The following is a 19,604-nucleotide window of genomic DNA, read 5'->3' as shown; positions in this document are numbered from 1 at the left end:
CCCCAGGCCAGGGGCTGGTGTGCCCCTGGAACTGGTTCTAGCCGGCAGATGCGTAGTGAGCACCGGGGTGCCACTTGCAGTCACCTTCCTGTAAAGCCCTGCCTACCCAGGATACACAAAACCCTGTCTGGGATGGTGCTAGCACTGCCCCTGACAGGAAACCCTTTGTCCAAGCTCTCCTCGCTGGAAGGACTCCCAGCAGCAGGAGGTCAGACTCGTGTCTGTGGTGGCAGCATCCATTTTGTGGAGCTGAGGCTTCAGTTAACTTTAACCGGGGTTCACAGTTACATACATGTCGTGTCCCTCTAGAAAGGAGGACTTATTGTAAGAGGACTGGCCTTGTTGTTGCCTCTGTTGGTATTGAGGCTTGTATTGCTGGGACGAGCCGTAGGTGGATTTGTACCCCTGGTATCCACCTCTTGTTTGCTGGCTTCTTCCTCTGGAGCCTCGAAGGGAGTATTCTTGTACTGGAGTGTTCCCAGGGATCTTGCGGTCTTGGTATCTTTCTTGATAACCTGTAGCATCTCGTCGATATGCTTCCTGAAGAGAAGCTCGCCATCGAACGGCATATCCAGTACCTTGGCTTGGACTTCCGGCCGGAAAGATGTAGCTTTCAGCCAGCCTTGGCGCCTAAGGACAGCCGCCCCCGCCAGCTGGCGAAATCCTGTTGAGGCGATATCCATCGCCACGTCAATCTTCGAGGCGGACCGCTCTCCTTCAAGGAGGATTTTCTTGACTTCTTTCTGCTCCTCTGGCAGAGAACCTAGGTATGATGCTACATCTGCCCACATCTGGCGATTGTAGCGTCCCAGGAGCGCAAGCGAGTTTGCTGCTCTGACGTTAATGGCAGACATCGAGGAGAACCTCTTCCCGATATGATAGAGTTTACGGCCTTCCTTGTCCGGAGGCGCAGTCAGTGCGGCAGCCGGATTGTTGGATTTCCGCTGCGCGGCCTCTGTGTGATCACAGAGTCCGGTTTAGTATGGCCCGTAAGACATGCCGGTGCCTTGTATTTCTTATAAAGTCTGGCCGGCACTGGAAGTAGAGATGAGGGGTTTTGCATTATCTATAATCCCTGGTCCCAGATGTGTTCAATAATCGGGATGGACCGGACCGTCTTTTTGAATGGCTCCTTAAAGTCGTATAAGAAGCAGTCCGAAGGTTGTGTGGTCATTTCTATTTTGAACCTCGCTGCTGCACGTTCTATAATATTGTGAAACCCCCCTGATGTCCTCTGGAGGGGAGTCCGCCTGTGCCTTGTCTGGGGAAGCTGGATGTGAGATGACTTATTCGTCCCACTCATTCTCTCGTATTGCTCCCTCTTCTTGTTGACCCTCCTCTTCCTCTTCTACTGCTTCCTCTTCGTCCGAAGATTGCTGCGGAGGCAGAGACACAGGATCTGGGGTAATCACCAGTGGAGGTGGTCTATGGCGAGGAGGAGGGGCAGATGATACAGCTTGAGGTGGCACCACTGGAGGTGGCGGAGCAGGTGGGAACCGCTGTTTGTAGTCCGCTATAAGGAATTGGAGGTCCGTGACAATTGAAGCCGGGAGGCTCACCATTGGCTGTGAATGAGGAAGCGAATGATATTCCTCTCGATAAGGAATGCCTTCCTGATCCAGGTCTTCGTTGTCCGAACTCTCATGTACCTTAACAAGTAGTTGTGATGGGCTTGTTGCCGCTGGGAACATGGCTCCATCATCATAGTCCTCAGTCTCCAGTAGATTGGCCGGCGGCAGTGGTTGGACTCTGCTAGGAGACGTCGCTTCTGGCATCAGCGTATGCGTTGACATTGTGAAGTGTGTATAAATACACTTTATCATGGGAGAGCCTTCCGTCGACGGGCCCGTCGACGGGGTGGTCGTCGACGGTGAGAAACTGACGGCCACCGCAGACTTCTCTATTGTTTTCTCAGACGACTATGTCGACGGTATCGACGTCGACGGTGTTTTCTTCGTCGACGGTACTGTCGTCGACGGTTTCGTCGATGGCTTCGTCAACGCTGGTGTCGACGTCGATGGCCTCATCCACGAGGTGGTCGTCGACGTCGAAGGGACTTTCGTCGACGACGGAGCTGTCAACGACGGAGGCGTCGTCGACTGTCTTTTGACAGGAATAACAGATGGTATAGACCTACCAGACGACGACGAAGTTGAAGTAGATGTCGTCAAGGCGGTGAAGGCAGACGCTGTCGACGTGGAGATGGTGACTGTCAACACTGTCACGGGCATGGCAGAAGACACTAGCACAGGCTTTTTGAATGTAGTTTCCTGAAGAGAAGTCTTCACTGCCATGGTCTTCGGACGGCCGTCTGAAGACTTAGGAGTCTTCTTTTGAGGAGGCATATTAGAAGGACCTGGAGAAATCTGTCTCAGCCTTTTAGAAGAGTGTGAGCTCCTAAAGGAACACTCGCTCTCACCTGAGGAGACTGCTTGATCCTTGTCCTTCAGTCTCTGAAGCCACAGAAGCAGGCGTCCCTCTCTGTCTTTAAGAGTCTTGACAGAGAAAGTGCGACAGACCTTACAGTCCTTGGCAGAATGGTCAGGGTAGAGACAGTAGAGGCAGTCTTCATGTTTGTCATCTACATGCAGTCTCAGCTTCTTACACGAGGCGCAAGGTCTAAAAAGCCCTTTTTTAGGAGTGGTAGACATAGTAGACTCTAGCCCTCCTTCACAAGAGTAAACAGCAAGAGAAAATATGGATAAAATCCATAAAAAAACAGAAACCTGAGCAGAGCTCAGTGGAGACTCCCTTAGCACGACGTGCGGTAGAAAATCTGAGGGACTAGGGCTCCTTCCAGGAAGGTTCTAGAGGGTGGTAGTAGCTGATTGGCTCCTGGCCAAAGTTTGGTCCTTTTTTACAAAAGGACTCAGATAGGTTACTAATGTGAGGCCTCTGGCCTATTAGTGTGTATATATATATATATATATATATATATATATATATATATATATATATATTTATATGTCTTTAGGACATTACTATTTTATATACCGGGGACTCCCACCCCGACGACGGGGAATGATTCAGGCATGTGAATCTATGAAAGATACCCATAATACTGGATAACTAGCTCCACCGCCAACGTCTGTAAAAGGATGTTGACCTCCGCTCGTAACAGAGGAAGATGGATGGTAGTTGGGTGGTTTCGCAGGAACGGAAGGTGGAGGACTGATGAACCATAGGCAATATCCATTGTGAACAATATTTAGCGCCCAGGAATCTTTTATTAGGTTTTGCCCCTCTACAGGTAGTGACTTATGCTCCCCCCCCCCACCGGAGCGGAACTCAGAACAGGGGGAAGTAATGATTCAGGGCTTCAGCCCATAAGGCTTTCCCCCCCCCTGAGGATGCGGTTGGGGGGGGATCTCCCTCTAGACTGTCGTTGGTGATACGATCGGTAAGGCCTCTATGAGATGAGAGATGAGAGATGAGAAACAGCGTTGAAAAGACCAAAAATATTTTCTCTGTTCCCTAGGTCTTTATAGGCAGACTGCCTTACGAGTTTCCATCTCTGCCTTCATTCATAAAATTACCTCATCGGCGTGGGCTCCGAAAAGAGTAGTACCAGAAAAAGGCAGATTTATTTTCCTTTACTGCGCCTCTGGTTTGAGAGAGGTTAGATGCAGCCAAAATTGTCATCCAAGGGTTATCCCATGACAGTATTCGCGAGCGACCAATAATGAAGTCTGCTGTCACATTAATCACCCGATTTGAAACCATCAGACATTCATTAAGGATCTCCATGAAGTCTTCCATTTTTTCTCTGGGCAGATGGTCAAGAAAAGGATTCAAGGACTCCCAAAGAGCTCTGTCAAATCTGCCTAGTAAGACAGTAGCGCTAGTTGCCTTCATGGACCTTGCTGCCGTTCCATACATCTTCTGACCCACAGAGTAACATACGACTTTTTGTCCGGAGGGACTGTAGATGAAGGAGCAGTGGCATGTTTCCTTACCGCTACTACAAGGAATCAGGTGCCGGGTCAGAGCAGAGGCAAGCTGTATCCTGCTCTGGAAGATTATACTTCTTGTGAAGTCTAGAAGGCGCGGTCTTGATGGAAGCTGGAGTGAGAAAGAGCTCCATAGCCAGTTCAAGGAGACCTGGCACCAGCAGTAATATAGGTCTAGCTATAGACCTTTATTGTAGGGTCTCAAAAACGACAGTTGTTGTCAGAGTCAGAGCCGATAAAGGAATACTCAGTTTCGTAGCTTCCCTCACTAGAACCTCTTGAAAAGTGGAGACATCCACTGGTGAATTCATGGAGGTGGAAAGTTAGTCAGTGTGGGAGAGTAACGACCAGTAGATGTCGAAGATCTTGAATGATGGCGACAGTGATGTGATGTGTGTGGGTGGCTCTGTGTGTGGGTGGCTGTGTGTGGGGGCTCTGTGAGGGGGTGGCTCTGTGAGGGGGTGGCTCTGTACGTGTGTGGGTGGCTTTGTATGTGTGGCTCTGTGTGGGTGCAAATGCAATAGGTCTCGCATTTGCGAGCGATTAAGCTATTGGCATTGTAAATGACAATGCCATTTATGTATGTTTTAAAAACAAAAACATAAAAATCATGTCATGAGCAATGCCAATACTTTACTACTCACTCTTTCACTTTTTACTACTCTCTCTCTAATACTCTACTAATCACTCTCACCTACTCACTATCAACTACTCACTCTACTACTTACACTGTGTGTGGGTGCAAATGCAATAGGTCTCGCATTTGCGAGCGATTAAGCTATTGGCATTATAAATGACAATGCCATTTAGGATTTAAAAACAAAAAAAATATGTCATGAGCAATGCCAATAGCTCTACCTTTAATAATGCCGAGACCATTGCATTGTAAATGCTTGTTGCTATTGCTATCGAGCTGTTGGCTTGTAGATTGCGGCAGCTTCATCGAGATGGTGCGTTTAAATGTTTCCAGCGCCAAATCTCGATCTCCCTCTATGCAGATGACATAACGCTATAGGTCGTAGACCCATAGCAGAATTTGAATCCATTGCTACGGGAGTTTCTGATGTTTGGTGGCATGTCTGGAGTACATATTAATTGGAAGAAATCGCAGTTCTTTCCGCTTACACCTGTGATCACAGAATTTCTATTAGAATGGTGTCACTCTGATCTTCGTTATTTAGGTATTCAGGTTTCCAGAGGCAGGGAGGAAACACTCGGGCTACATTATGGGACTGCAATTACTAAATTGACTGTAAGAATAACCAGGTGGATCTCCCTTCCTTTGTCAATGCCGGGCAGAGTTTCGATTATTAAAATGGTGATATTACCTTGCTTCTTGTATCTCTTTCTCAATGTCCCATATTATCCAGGAGCTTTCTATTTTAAAACATTGCGTACAGAGTTGATTCGGTTGGTATGGGGTGGGCGGCAACCAAGGCTTAAATGGGCAGTCATGGCACAACCTTATGATAAGGGTGGGTTCGATATCCCTGATTTTGAAGCATATGTTCGTGCGCAGGCACACTACACGTATCATTGGATGGCACCTACACAGTTTATGCCAGTTAGCGGCGGAAGACTGGTTAGCGCAACCGCTCACCTTAAACGACATCATACATGGTCCTGTGGGTGTACTAGACACCTCGCCTAGGACAATCACGTGCACGGTTGATGCATGGCGGCGTATGGCAAAGTTGCTGCAGGTCACATTGTTGTATTCGCCACGAATGCCCCTCACCGATCACCCGAAAATGGTGTTATTATAGGAAGCAGGTTTTCAGGCCCTATGCAAGCGCGTCAAAGTGGGTACCTGGGGGGACTTGTTTCTGGGAGGAGTGTTTCGCACTATGGCCCTGTTTTTTAAGAATATGGTCCCTACTCCTCTGGAGGTATTTTATTACGCACGACTAAGACAAGGAATGAGGGAGGTTTTGGAAGATTTTCCTAAGGAGCCTGTTAACCTGGCCCCATTACACCTTCCGGTAAATTCTACAAATGGGAGACACTTGGTGTCTAGTATATATAATAGTATTAGAACACACAGACAGGAAATAGACGGGACGGCTAGGTTACGTTAGAGTGAAGATCTGGGGGAGAGACATTACTGATGACCAATGGGTATATTGTTGTGGACTTACAGGGACTATATCTGCTTGCTGCAAATTTAAAGTCATTCATTATAAATTCTTACAGCGGATATATTACACTCCTGCCAGGAAATATAGGTTTCAACTATCTGATAACGATAGATGCGAAAGCTCTGGAGCTGGTTTTCTGCATCTTGCGTGGGAATGTCAGAGTATAAGAGACTACTGGACACAGGTACACACAGCACTAGAGGAAATGCTAGGCCTTACCATCGACAGAGACCCGCTGATTATGTTGCTGGGATATACTGCCACAATACCCAAAGGTTGTAGAAAGTTATTGGATATCACACTGCTTTTAGCTAAACGGAGGCTGGCATGTCGATGGGGACGGGGGAGAGCCCCAAAATTCAAGGAATGCAAGATGCTATTTATTGTCAAGAACAAAATAGGATATATGCTGAAACTCAGCCGATCGCAACGAGGCCTAGAGATATATTGGGGCCATTGCAAGATTACCTCATACGTACGAGATACTGATCGTGGGGATGTCCCAAGATGCTATTCAGGAACTGGTGGATGGGTAGGGACCGGCTGTTACCACCTAGGCACGGACTATTAGACGCCCCTGCCCTTGCACATCGTTTATTACTTCTAGTCACCTATGTATTATTACATGATGCACTACAAACTGCCACGTCTCTTTACGCTACTGTTGTTCATGTATGTATTTTTCCTGCTTTATAATAGGGATGCAATCTTTGTAAGAGGTCACAGATAAATGTTGATTGTTTCTATGCTGTAGATTGCAGATCCCTCATAGGATGTATACATGAGAAATGCAATATGTCTACTGTGATGTACCACAAGATGCATGTAAATGGTTATGTTTTCAAAAATCGTACAAATAAAGGTTTTAAAATGACAACAACAAAAAACAGAGACTGGTAAGCGCTCCGATATCCAATATGGCTTCAGGTGCGGCCTGGGCACGGTAGAACATTGACTTAATCTGCACCTTGTCATAGGCAAATATACCTTAGCCAGGATGGGATCCCAATATTTAGGGTTCATAGACCTGATGTCTACCTTTGACTGGGTGCAGAGAGGAAAGCTCTGGGAGAAGATGTTGGTGATGGGCATTGAACCAGCGATCGTGCATTTCATAGAAGCTATGCATCAGGATGTCACCGGGAGGGTTAGTTATGGAGCAGGTGGAGAACTTACAACACAAATCAAAATGAGCCGCAGGTTGTGTGCTTGCCCCTTTTTAGGTCTTGCCTAGGCAATGCGCATGTGCTCTAGGAGGGCCTTTAGAAATCGGTCTTCACTTTTCAAGCACTCTACCTCGTGGTGGCATCCACCTTGCCGGAGAGAGCAGAGGCACAGCCACGTTAATTACAAACATCTGGCTGCTGCTCGCTCCCGCAAGGTGGATGCTTCCACAAGTACGAGTGCTTGAAAACTGAAACAGTGAAGACCACTTGTTTATGTTGTGAAGCACTTCCACCCGTCACTGCCTCTCTCTCGTTGCTGCCTTTTAAGGTTCATTAAACCAGCGTGACAGCTGCACTTGCTAAGCCGAATAGTGAACAATGGCAGCCGCGCGCTTTTTTCTTCAGCGGTTGTTTGTGTCTAATATTCAGACTCTTTCTGCTCTCCCATGTGCCCCTTCGATATCCTCCTCTCCTTCCGCATTCTGCCTACCCAATAGTCATCCACCACCACTACGTCCACCTCCACCACCACCACCACATCCACCACCATGTCAGCCACCATCACCACATCCACAACAACCACCAAGTCAGCCACCACATCCACAACAACCACCAAGTCAGCCACCACATCCACTCCACCACCACGCCACCACGTCCACTCCACCACCACATCCTCCTCCACTACCACCACCTGCGACGGGTAAAGTATCACTGGAGTACAGGGGTAATAGGAGTGTCAACTCCGGCTGTACATGGGACATTTAAGGGTGCAGGAACAGGGCTAGCTGGAGTTTGGGGTACTTGTAATATCTCAGGACTATGGAGAGCTGAAAACATGCTCATGAAACGCCTGTTGACTGTTCCTACAAGTACTTCTATCGCCATGTGTCACAGTGAACTTGGTGTGATTTCCCTGTCCTTTTGTACACAATTCGCGCCTCTTTTCTTGTGGTATAATATTTGGGCAAAAGAATAACCAGTCCTGAATCGTGCTGTCATCACAGACTGTTTAAAACTAGAGTGGACAAACAAAATCCCTTGGATCTCTTATATCAGAGCCAAATTGAGTAACATGGGATTGTCAGATTGTCTTGACCATCCAGGAAACAGTCTAAAAATGTCAAGGGCCAAGCTGATCGAAACACCCACCGATCTAAACACAGCAACAACCTCTCCACAGCCATCAAGAACGTCAAATAGATCACCTTGTGCACCTTACTCCCTGGCCCCCTAAAATTCCAGGCCAGTTGGTAGACGGAAGAACTCGGACTGCTGAAACACCACTGCAAACAACTGGAGTGCAAATGGCGAACGGGCCAGGGCACGTTCAAAGCCGCCCCAACATGCTACACCAAATGCACCTATCTGGAAGACCGCATTTATGCCAGCACCAGCAGAAGCAAAGAAATCTTTGCCACTGTGGAAGGTTTCACCTCACCATTACCTGCCTCCAACGATCACTTCCCTCGCAGGACCGCAGCAAAAATCTCTTAATTTTTCAGTAACAAAATCACCACCATTTACAGGAACTTCAGCCAACAACCATACCCAAAAGACCATTTCAAACATCTCAAGTCCATCCTCTCAGGGACCCCATCGTCCCCAGTCATCACTCCTACTCCAGAGGACTGAAACCGATCAGCACCATGCTCACACATATTCTGAATACCTCCACCTCTTCCGTGACCCTTCCACATGGAAACAGGCAACTGTCCTCACATTGCTGAAGATACCCTCTGCTGACCACTCAATGCTCGCCAACTACAGACCGATGTTACTCCTACCAGTCCCGGCCAAGGAGTTGGAGAAAATCATCTACAGACACCTCACTGAATACTACATTGATCACACTCAACACCACCCAGTCTGGTTTCAGACTAAACCACAGCATGGAAACTGCCATAATTGCAGCTAAGGATGACGTCTGCATGACTCTGGGCAGAGGAGACAGAGCAGGTCTCATCTTGCTGGATCACTCCGCAGCATTTGATACAGTCTTCCACCCCATCCTCTTCCGATGTCTATCCGACATCGGAATCAAAGGACAACCACGTCAATGGATTTGCTCCTTCCTGACTGGAAGGACACAGTCAGTCCATCTTGTACCATACACCTCAGACAACCACAACCTCATCTGCAGAATGTTGCAAAGATCTCCCCAAGCCCAACCACTCTCAATGCATAAATATTCCCTCTAGCCAGCATCATCTGCCCTCACAATAACGTACTCGCCAACGACACGCAACTCATTTTTTCCCTCATGTAAAAGACATCCAGTACCTGGCCAAAGTTGTCCCTGCATAACAAATCAACTCAATGAAGACCATCTGTCTAAATCTGATCACGGACAAGACCGAAATCATGGTCTTCCGAAAGAACACACCATCGTGGGACTCCACGAGGTGGCAAACTGACCTAGGACTAACATCCAGCCCCACGGCAAGAACCTCAGGATCGGCAAAACTTTACATGACTGCCCAAGTTGATGAGGTCACAGCCTCATGCTTCCATACACTGAAAATGTCGAGAAATATTTTCTAATGGATCCCCATCAGCAACTGGAAAACCATCATGCACAAGCTTGACAATGGGAACACCCTCTATGCCGGGAATAACAGGCTGGAGACCATTCATAACTTGGATGCCAGAATTACTCTCAACCTCCCAATCTGCCTTCACATCACACCTGAATGAACTTCACTGGCTCCCCAATCACAAATAAGTAGAATTCAAACTTCTCACCCAGACTTTCAAGGCACTACATAACACTGGCCCAACATAACTCAATTGCATCTATACCGCTTCAATCACATCTGTTTTCACAAGTGTTCCAGACACCTCTGCTAATCCGGACTCCTACTTGCATAAATCCCACACATACGGAAAACCAAATCCAGAAGTCGAGCCTTCTCGTACATTGCTCCTAAAGCATGGAACGACCTGCTGCTACACATTAGAGCCTCCTCCTCACTCTAGCTGTGCCTAACTCACACCTGCTCAGCACCAGGATACCATGCCGGGTGATAGTGCGCTCTACGAATCTGCATAACATACCATCTTTATTTGGTCTGTGATGAATGTACCCAAGTTCTACTGCCCAAAGTCACATCATGAGTTATTTTTTAATTGGCAGATCAAGTTTCACAATGTTTTTCTATTTGTGTTCCTCTCAATAGGTTCAAAATAAATACATCTTTTGAATGTGTGTATTTACACATACACACGTGTGTGAGAATATACATTTCCTTTTACTTTATATATATTACATTATACAATTTGTGTATATAGTTCAGTTAACAAAAAAAATTAAAAATACATACACAGCCAACAAAACACCTGCTACAACACGCATACCCAACAATTGTTGAATAAAGATCTCCAATCCCCCCAAAAATAAAAAAAGTTTGCATTATAATTATTTTTAAGGCGGGATAGAGCATGCATTTACTGGTCCAATAAATCCTGCAAAATCAGTCTTAATTTGCAGTCTTGTGACGGACCACATAATGTAGTCATGGCAGCTTATCTGCGGCAGAAAAATGCCACCCTAAAGAAATAATTAAAGGGAAACAGCCTTTACATAGCATGGCAAGTATATTCACCGAAAAAATATATTACGGGTGATGGGGTAGGTAGTCGGGAGGGTAATTTTAGATTTTTGGGGTAGATAGTCGTGAGGGTAATTTTAGATTGTTGGGGTTGATAGTGGCAAGTGTAATTTTAAGGTTACGAGGTAGGTAGTGGTAAATGGTGGAGAGAGTAATTTCAGATGTATGGAGTGGGGAGTGAAAAGGGTAGATTTAGGGGTGGTTAGTGGCAAAGGGTGGTTAAGGTTAATTTTAGGGTTCACAGGTGGGTAGTATTAAAGGATGGTAAGGGTCATTTTAGGTTTCAGTGGTGGGTAGTGGCAATGGAGAAGGTTAATTTTAGGGTTATGGGATGGGTAGTAGGAAAGGATGGTAAGGGTTATTTTGAGGGTTTGAGTGGGTAGGGGTTAAGGAGGGTATGGGTAAATGTAAGGTGTAGGAGGGGGAAGTGTTTTAGCCTTCCCCAATCCATCCTACCAGTAAAGCTTGACCATGCAGTTTGAATAATGGAAACCCAACATATTTAGGGGTGGTTAGCGGCAATGGGTGATAAAGGTAATGTTTAGGGGTGGGTAGTAGTAAAGGGTGATAAGGTTATTTAAGGGCTATGGGGAGGTATGGTAATTCAATAGGAGGATCATCTCACTTCATGCTACTCGCTGCCTGGTTTACCATTCTACCTCCTGGAATGTGTTTGCGTAGATATACATGAGGGACTATTTAACACCTTAAAAGTGCCCTAGATCATCACACATTACATTCTTTATCGAACTGATACATTCTACACAGAAGACAAGCATTCTTTCAATGCATCAGCCTTTAATCTTTAAAGGTTCAAAATAGAAGCCAGACCTATTACATTTGCCAATGCCGAGTTTTTAAATGCCTTTTCAAGTGACCTCTTCAACAATGTTCACATGGCTACCAAGGTAGAAATATAAGAACATAGCTACTCTTTTTTTATAGGTTGGTCAAAAAACAAATTGTCCTAAAGAATAAAATAGGTTCAGGTACAAAGTTGCTATAAAAAAACGGGAACTTTCGGTTTGACACACTGGTGTTGCAAAGTCTTGTTCCAACAGGTCATAATAAATAACGGAGGTAAAATGGTTTTGCATGTTGACTTCGGGGTCGAAACAGACTCCAGTAACTGTAGAAGCATCTCTTCATGGATCAGCCGAACTTCCACACAGAGATATGAGATTTTAAAAAGTTTAGTTGCTTTCTCGCTATGAAAATTTATAAAGCAGAAGGAAAAAAAATGAAAATGTGGGTGTTTCGAAGTCCAGCCTGGCAGTGGGGCAATATAATGCTCCGAATTTGGAGAGGACCCATTCATGTATAACAGTTTTTGTATCTCTCACTTTCAGGCTCATAAACTCATATTTGGGAATAAAAGTGTTAAAAACACATTTGGTTGCAGTTGCATAGAATTTCTCATGTTTGTTACCAACGTTACCAGAGGAATCATTCACAGCATCCACAACCATACAATTGGAAGTGGAGAGGAATAAGGAGGGTTAGGTGTTTCCAAGCGCTCTTCAAATTTTCACATTTCACCGAGCTCATGCGGACAGACTCGTAGCCCAAGTTGATCATTCCCAAAACATCTGTTGTTTAGGATCATAAACTAAGAAATATTGGCAGCACACCAAGTATTTGATAGAACATTTCACGGTCTTGACATGTGTAGGCTACACAGGATGAGAATGTGAAAGCGTTTCTTGTAGCAGATAACTAGGAGCAGCATCTCCAGCGCGCAATGGACATGAAGATTTGGGCAGACTGGAAACCAAGTCTAATCTCGAGACCAGTGTTTAAATGAGACTCCCGGATCTTACGGCCATTTCTGTGGCGGAAAATCTTTTGTAACTTGTATGCTCTATCACATTTCAACAACAAACAACTGAGACCTTTTGTGCTGCGGAACAGTTCCACGGATGTAATTACAACCTCAGTAGTCAAGATTCTAGGAATGTATCTGAATCACCATTGTACAACACTGGCAGAAATGCAAGTAAAATAAAGATCCACTGAAGCTTCAAGAGCAGGGGACCGAACCCTTTCATTGTGGGCTGTCCTAGTGATCTAGACATCAAATGCCAACAGGACAATTCAGTGTTGTCTACCGTCCACCCCATCCCATCAATTGGTTTGACATGAGGGAAATCACATTTCCTCAGCATGGTGCAGCAGATTTGCCATTTCCATTTGTTGTGGGTGCTCCATGTGATATTGGGAGAGGAGCAGAGTCCTCCTCCTTAGCTTCATTTTGAAGTCCAGAGACAGTGCGTGCTTGACCCTAAGGAATTAAAAAAAAAATTTATGGTCTTTTTCAGCTCAGTGGTACAATTCAGGCATGCCCCATTAAGAGTTTTTAATCATATTACAGACCCAAAATTGCTAATCCTGCAAAAATGCAATACCTGTTCTGAACAAAATTAGTATTTACCAGCAGCAGTAGTTACTGCCTGAACAATTTTCCGGTTTCACATGCTGTGCATCTATTCCGCCATCTAGCGGTTCGATCTGGAATGGTCTTGCTCTCTTTTTTGTTGGTTGGTTGATTGCTTTATTTCGATATGCATATATCATACAAGCAGTACAAAGAGTAAAAGCAGCATGTCGAAAGATGTGACTGTACATTGAGAATAAAAAGAATAAAAACACATTTGATCAGCATAAATTAACTAAGACAGAATTAAATTGATATGGACAGTCTTTTAAGTCTAATCAACCAAGCCCATTTTAAAAACTTGGAAACGGCACAGACAATGGGAGGGGCTGTATTAGTTAAAAGGATCCGGAGGGCGACCGAATGCTGGCGAGTGCCCAATTCTCTGCAAATTGGTTTAAGCCATCGTGATCTGGGGCGCCCATAGTCCGGACATTCAAAAAGAAAGTGTGGCACCGTCTCTGGTTTGTCAGGACAAAGGGCACAATGGCGTGATGCGGGCTGGGATTTGTTCCACCTGGAGCAAAGGTCGGCAAGGGGTAGGGTTCCTAACCGGAATTTAATGTACAAAGACCGGTCCATGGCGATGGTAATTAAGTCCATGTAGGGCTCGAAGGCAACGACATCTTTTATTAGCAAGAAGGCTGCGGTGGCTTTGCAGTGCTGCTGATTACTGGGAATGGGTCTTCGCGAAGCGCATCAGCAAAGTTTTTTTAGGGACTCCTTTGGGGGGGCTGAGTGACTAAGCCAACAGGAGTCCAGACCTAGATCCCCTAAAAGATGTTTAATTTCCCGGAGCCATTTGATCTTGTGCCAACCGTCGGAGCGCATCACCTCTGCTAGTCCGTCAGCGTAGGATTTTAGCTCCGGAACCCTCCACAGGCGAGCCCAAAGCAAGAGAGGTCGGAGGCGTGCCTGGTCCCCAATTGCTTTACAGCCTACAGCCATTAGGACTGGGAGTGTCGGGCTACTCATCGGGATGGCAAGGAGGTCTTTAACGAATTTGTTCTCGGCCTTGCTCAATGAGTCCACTTTACCTAGGCCCCACAGTTCAGCTCCGTAAAGTGACGCAGATACAGCTCGGGCTTTATAAAGGTCTATTAAAGGGGTAACACATTGCTTGGTTGAATAATTGTACTCCTTGAGGAGGGCCCCCCCCCACCCTTTTGTGACCAATAGTCATTTTGTTGATGTGGGCGGTCCAGCTCATCGCATCACTTAAACGGATTCCCAGGTAATCGAATTCTGCCACTATTTCAAGGGGGGTGGAGTTCAAGATAGGGGGACGGCCAAGTTTACGAGGTGGGTGCATGACTAAATACTTGGTTTTGTCCACATTGATGACTAGTCCTCTGATAGTGCAGAAGTCCTGGAAGTGGTTCAGGAGTTTCTGGAGACCTTGGGGGGTTTTCTAAATGAGGAGGGTATCATTGGCGAACAGCAAAGTTGGGATTTTTACACCTCCCAAGGTGGGAGCGTCTGCTGGTTCGCCGAGCAGGTGCTCTACCACCCCATTAATGTAGAGGGAGAATAGGGTGGGAGCCAGGACGCAACCCTGCCGCACTCCCCTCTCGACCCTGATCTTATCGGTCTTTTCCCCATTCAAACCCCATCTAACCCATCTTTTTTGTGTGCATCATTGACTGCCATTTTTTGTTAAGCCCATCCCTTTATGATGTCAAACAGGGCCCTGAAAGTAAGTATGTGCGGTCGCCATCTTCAGATTCTTTTGTTTTGTTTTGTATTCCTTTATTTTATGTATTTAAAGTTTTGTATAGCGCGAAATTGACCAGAGTGGGTATCAGAACGCTTCACATGCTGGTTGAGGAAGACCTAGGTAGATTGCTTCGGGAGAAAATCCCATCTTGAAGTATCGCTAATCTTGCCAGCTTGCTCCATCACCATCTCAGAGATGGGATACAAAGCTAGAAAATTATTCCAGCTGCAAAACTACTACTGATGGGTAACTATTTTGCAGTATGAATTAGTTTCTGGATTCACAATCTGTGCATCAAATTATGTAGTCGTGGTGGTTTCCTTGGGAAAGAAGGGTTGAGATGTAGAGCAGTTGGCAAACGTGTTTTAGTACTCTGTCCCACCTTTGCTTATTTATGTGCATGTCCACACTAAGTGTTTTGAAACGCTGTGCTGAAGACCAGGATGCGGCCACACAGATATCACCAATGGGTAGGTTTGCTTGAAAAGCTAGGGTTACCCCTTTTTTCCTGGTTGACAGAGCTCAGAGGTGTGTGGATAAGGCTTTTCTTGACTTTGTGTAGAATGTTTGGAATGTTTCCATTATCCACCGTGCGATTGTTACTTTAGATATCGGTGTACCCTTGCTTGCCCTGGAGAAGCATACGAATAGTTGGTTCCCTGTTCAAATGTTTGTTTCTTGTAGGTGTGCTTTTCACACGTTCAGTGCTCAGCGCCCCTTTGACCTTTGACTTCGGACCCTGAGAAAAGGCCGGAAGTTGGATGCTTTGGTTGACATGAAATCGCAATACCACATTTGGTAAAACTGTGGGTTTGTCCGTAGGGCGAACTTGTTTTTGTGTATTTCACAGGATGGTTCCTGGATCATGAGTGCTCTTAGTTTGATTACTGTGCAGAGTCTCGTGATCGCTATTAGGAATGTTGTCTTTAAGGTTAGAAACTTAAACTCCGTTTTGTTTCAGCACTAGGAAGACGGTCTTTAGTTCCAGATAGTTTGTGTTTCACTGCTTCTGTAGGGTTCCAGAGATCTGACCATCAGGATGTCCATGCGCCTCCCAGCACTTGTGGAATGCATACGTCATTATGGTCCTTGTGAGAACTGGTAGCTTGAACGGTCTCCCTACTCACTGTTTTTGGGCCCCACCATTTTATCTCCTTCTGAACCTTTGAGGGGACAACCACTAGATAATCCAAGTTCCCCATGGCTCGTGACCATCTGATGCAGAGGCATTACTGTAAGGGTGCATGTTGTATAAGGAGAGTGCATAATGACATCATATCCATCAATTTCATGACTGTCAGAGACTACCCCCCTGCCAGTAGAGGACCTACTGGGGGCAGAGTATACTCCTGAGTGCTTCTTGTAACATCATTGATGTGTAGGTAGTTTAGGTCTAGGGTGGACACTTACTCACTTACTTAGGAACGGGATCACTTATTGTAGCTTTGTCCTTCTGATGTGTTGCTTTCGTATGAATTTGTTTAGGTGCTCGAGGTCTAGAATTGGTCTCAATGCCAAGACTTGTGTTGGCTCTGGAAAGTACACTCCATAGATGCCACCGCCCATCTCCGTTGGGGGAACTCTCTCTGGGGCAGAGGTCTCCAATCTGTGAGGCACGACCCCCAGGGGGGCCGGAGTCCTGGGAAGTGGGTGGAGTATTCCCCAGCTTCGCTTGTCCCTGCAATCCAAAGCGTTTGCTTTCTTTATGTCAAAAGACAGCCATCCTGGGACAGCTAATTTAGATCATTATCAGCTGATTGCCTGAATAAAAGGTATATGTGCCTATCAGTTCATCTGCAAGTGTAAAGGATCCTTGGGAGTGGTTCTGGCCTTAGCTGATCAAATCCCTCTAAGCTTTGCGATGACAAACATTAATTTTTTTGAGTGTAAGTGCAAATAGTTATTAACTGCGCTGGGAAGCGCTTGCCTTTAATTTTAACTAGCATTTACACAACCCTTAGTATCCTTAAAGAGGTGTTGAAGGAGTTATGTAAAACAAATTACAATACATATGCTCTGGTACTACTAAAATCTACATTTTGGAAGCAACATTTTATTATATTTGCACATTTTGCAGCATTTACACTGTGTAATGCAAGTATAAAATACTAACTTACACATGCACAGTGCTTTCTGTCACAGGCTGTGACTTCGTAGCACTAAAAATATCACTATTCTCCACTGCACCAATCAAGATTTAATTCGGTCTCTTTGGTAACACGCAGACGTCTGCAGTGCATTAACTAATAGAGGTTTTATAATGTACTACAGTGCATTTGTCACCGAGTAACTTGTTTTCCATTTACGCTGCCCATTATTTTATGTAGATACTGGATGGTGAAAGACCTAAAAAAACAGAATATTTTTGTGTTTATTTACAAGAGGCTTGTATCACCAGAGCATCACTTTATTTTACGCTATGGTGGCGCAAGCGTCTCAGCAATATCTATGAGGCGTGCAAAGTCACCCTGCATGACTTTGCATGCCCTCGTAGGTATGGAGTAGACAGTAGCGAAAGTAACATCAAATAGATGTTTCATGGGCTTTGAGTAGGGTTCCCACGTAACACCCATGGATTTTGATGCTGCTCCATATTTACAAAATCACGTAAACCTGGTGCAGCTCTAAAAACTGATGCTTTCACAGGTTCTAGAAATTTCTGTCAGAAGGGGGTCCTTACACCTAAAAAAGTATTACGAGGGGGTCTCAGCATCAAAAAGTTTGAAGACCTCTGCTCTAGGCGGTTTTTTGATGAATTTCTTGACCTCTTCTCGCAACTGCCCTTATGGTTCTTGTCTTTCGAGGAACACGAGGCTGTAGCCTGGTGAGCTCGACTCAGTAAACCGGTCTTATTTTAAAAATCCAATTGCCATTAGATGTCCATTCCTGGAGGAATCCTCCTATTCTTTCACACCATGGTGTTATGTGGCGGGGCTGTTGGTCAGCAAAGTCACTTGCTTATTTCCCTCTTCTTACGGGTTGCCCTCCCCCCCTGGGCTTTCTGTGAAAGGACTGCCTTGCAGGGTGTAGCTCCTGCTGTAGGGCAGGTTGGTGTACGGCTTGCAGGTTGGGACTCTGCTGCTCCTGGTGGTGTTTCTGGGCTGTCGAGAACCCAGCACTGCCTGCTAGTCTTCTGTTGGAGCTCCCCCCACACCACGCCTGAAGGACCCACTGAACTGTAAGCCCCCCCCCCCCCCCCCCCCCCACCCCATGACCTTAGCACTTAGACTTGTCCTTTATTTGCTGGAGTGTTTAGTCCTCGGCAGTCCTAAAGAGATTCTCTTGTGAAGTGCTTGTTTATGACCGATGCCAGCACCTCTGCCTTGAATCCGGAGACCCTGACTCATACAGATCTTCTGTCGAAGGTACCCGTGCAAATCTGCCTGCCGGCGGTATCCGCCATGTCCAGAGCCGATTTGGGGCAGGAGCTGGTGATGACCTTGCCTTCTTGATTGCCATCGCTCTCTTCTTCAATTTCTCTGTAAGGTTCTGCACAAGTCCTTCAATTTTCTCCCAATCGTAGTGACTATCTTCTGGAGTTCACGATCATATTGCATCACCATTTCCCTTTGTCTTTCTACCCACCAGGTCCATCCTTTTGATCTTTCTTGGATGCTGGCCCAATTGATGTGGGGGTGTTATTACTCTTCCTGGCCATTGCTACTATGACCTAGTCTGCTAGTATGTTGCACCCGATTTATTGGGGACACTTAATTGGTGTTTAGATTTCTTTTCCACTCAAGGGGTGACCACCCTGGTTTTAGCAGGTTTCTTGAAGCTTTCCTTTCCCTGATCTAGTATACTGGAAAGCATGAGTAAGTAGAGATTTGCTTTCTGTGATGACATCAAGGTTTCCAGGAGGAAGCATGATTCATCCCCCTATTCCTAGGGCAGGACTTCATATGTGTCTGCCGGGGTCTTGATTAGTCCTTTTTACATGGACATCAAGGGGTGTGGGCTCGAGATCCTGTCATTTGCCGAAATGGCTGTCTCTCCACCACAATTGGCTAGTCTTCCTCGTAGTTGAAGAGACCTTCCTGGGTCACTATGTGGCTCCGACTACTAGGACGCCTCAATATTGTGTACATTGGCATCCACTTCCCTAGGCTCTGAGGGCTTTGTGGGTATGCATAACACCTTAAGGAGTCACGCTACCATTTTGGAATCGCGCCAGTGTTTTTCCTCAACCAAATGCTCGACATCGATTGACAAGGTCATCTTCAAGTCCTTGTGCTCTTTGTCCTTCGCCTCCTTGCTCTTTGTCCTTCAAACCCTCCTATGTGCCTGCTAGCTTCGAGGGTACACTTTAATGTTCCTTCCTTTCAGCATCTGAGTCGCCTCCTTATGCTGGTTTTACTTATTCAAAGTTTTCCTCGTCACTGGTGAGAGCCAGATCCTTGGATTCCCGTGCTATATAGGTGCCAGCCATGGCATGCCAGTCGCTGCTTCAACCTTGTCTTGAGGGTCTTTAGTACAAAGTTGGTGCAGGCTTCGCAGGTTTTGGCGATGTCGATCCCTCTGTGCAAACTTATGGTAGTTAGGGAAGGACTGGACAGGGGAGTTAGTCAAATCCCTTAGTTGCCTCTCTTCA

At 46.0% G+C, this 19,604-nt stretch overlaps 1 protein-coding gene across 1 annotated transcript in view; it reads right to left on the bottom strand.

Annotated features, from left to right (window-relative positions):
• Positions 1–11,640: 11,640 nt before the first annotated feature.
• KANSL2 (KAT8 regulatory NSL complex subunit 2) overlaps positions 11,641–19,604 on the bottom strand; it is a 69,021-nt gene continuing 61,057 nt past the window's right edge. The window contains exon 10 of the mRNA XM_086963754.1: positions 11,641–13,143. Coding sequence (XP_086819880.1) covers positions 13,021–13,143 — 123 coding nt within the window. The 3' untranslated portion in view covers positions 11,641–13,020. The remainder of the gene's footprint in view (positions 13,144–19,604) is intronic.

Source organism: Lissotriton vulgaris, chromosome 1_1 (genome assembly GCF_964263255.1).
Source record: "Lissotriton vulgaris chromosome 1_1, aLisVul1.2, whole genome shotgun sequence".
In the NCBI taxonomy this organism is placed as follows: domain Eukaryota; kingdom Metazoa; phylum Chordata; class Amphibia; order Caudata; family Salamandridae; genus Lissotriton; species Lissotriton vulgaris.
This window is presented reverse-complemented; position numbering and strand designations above follow the sequence as displayed.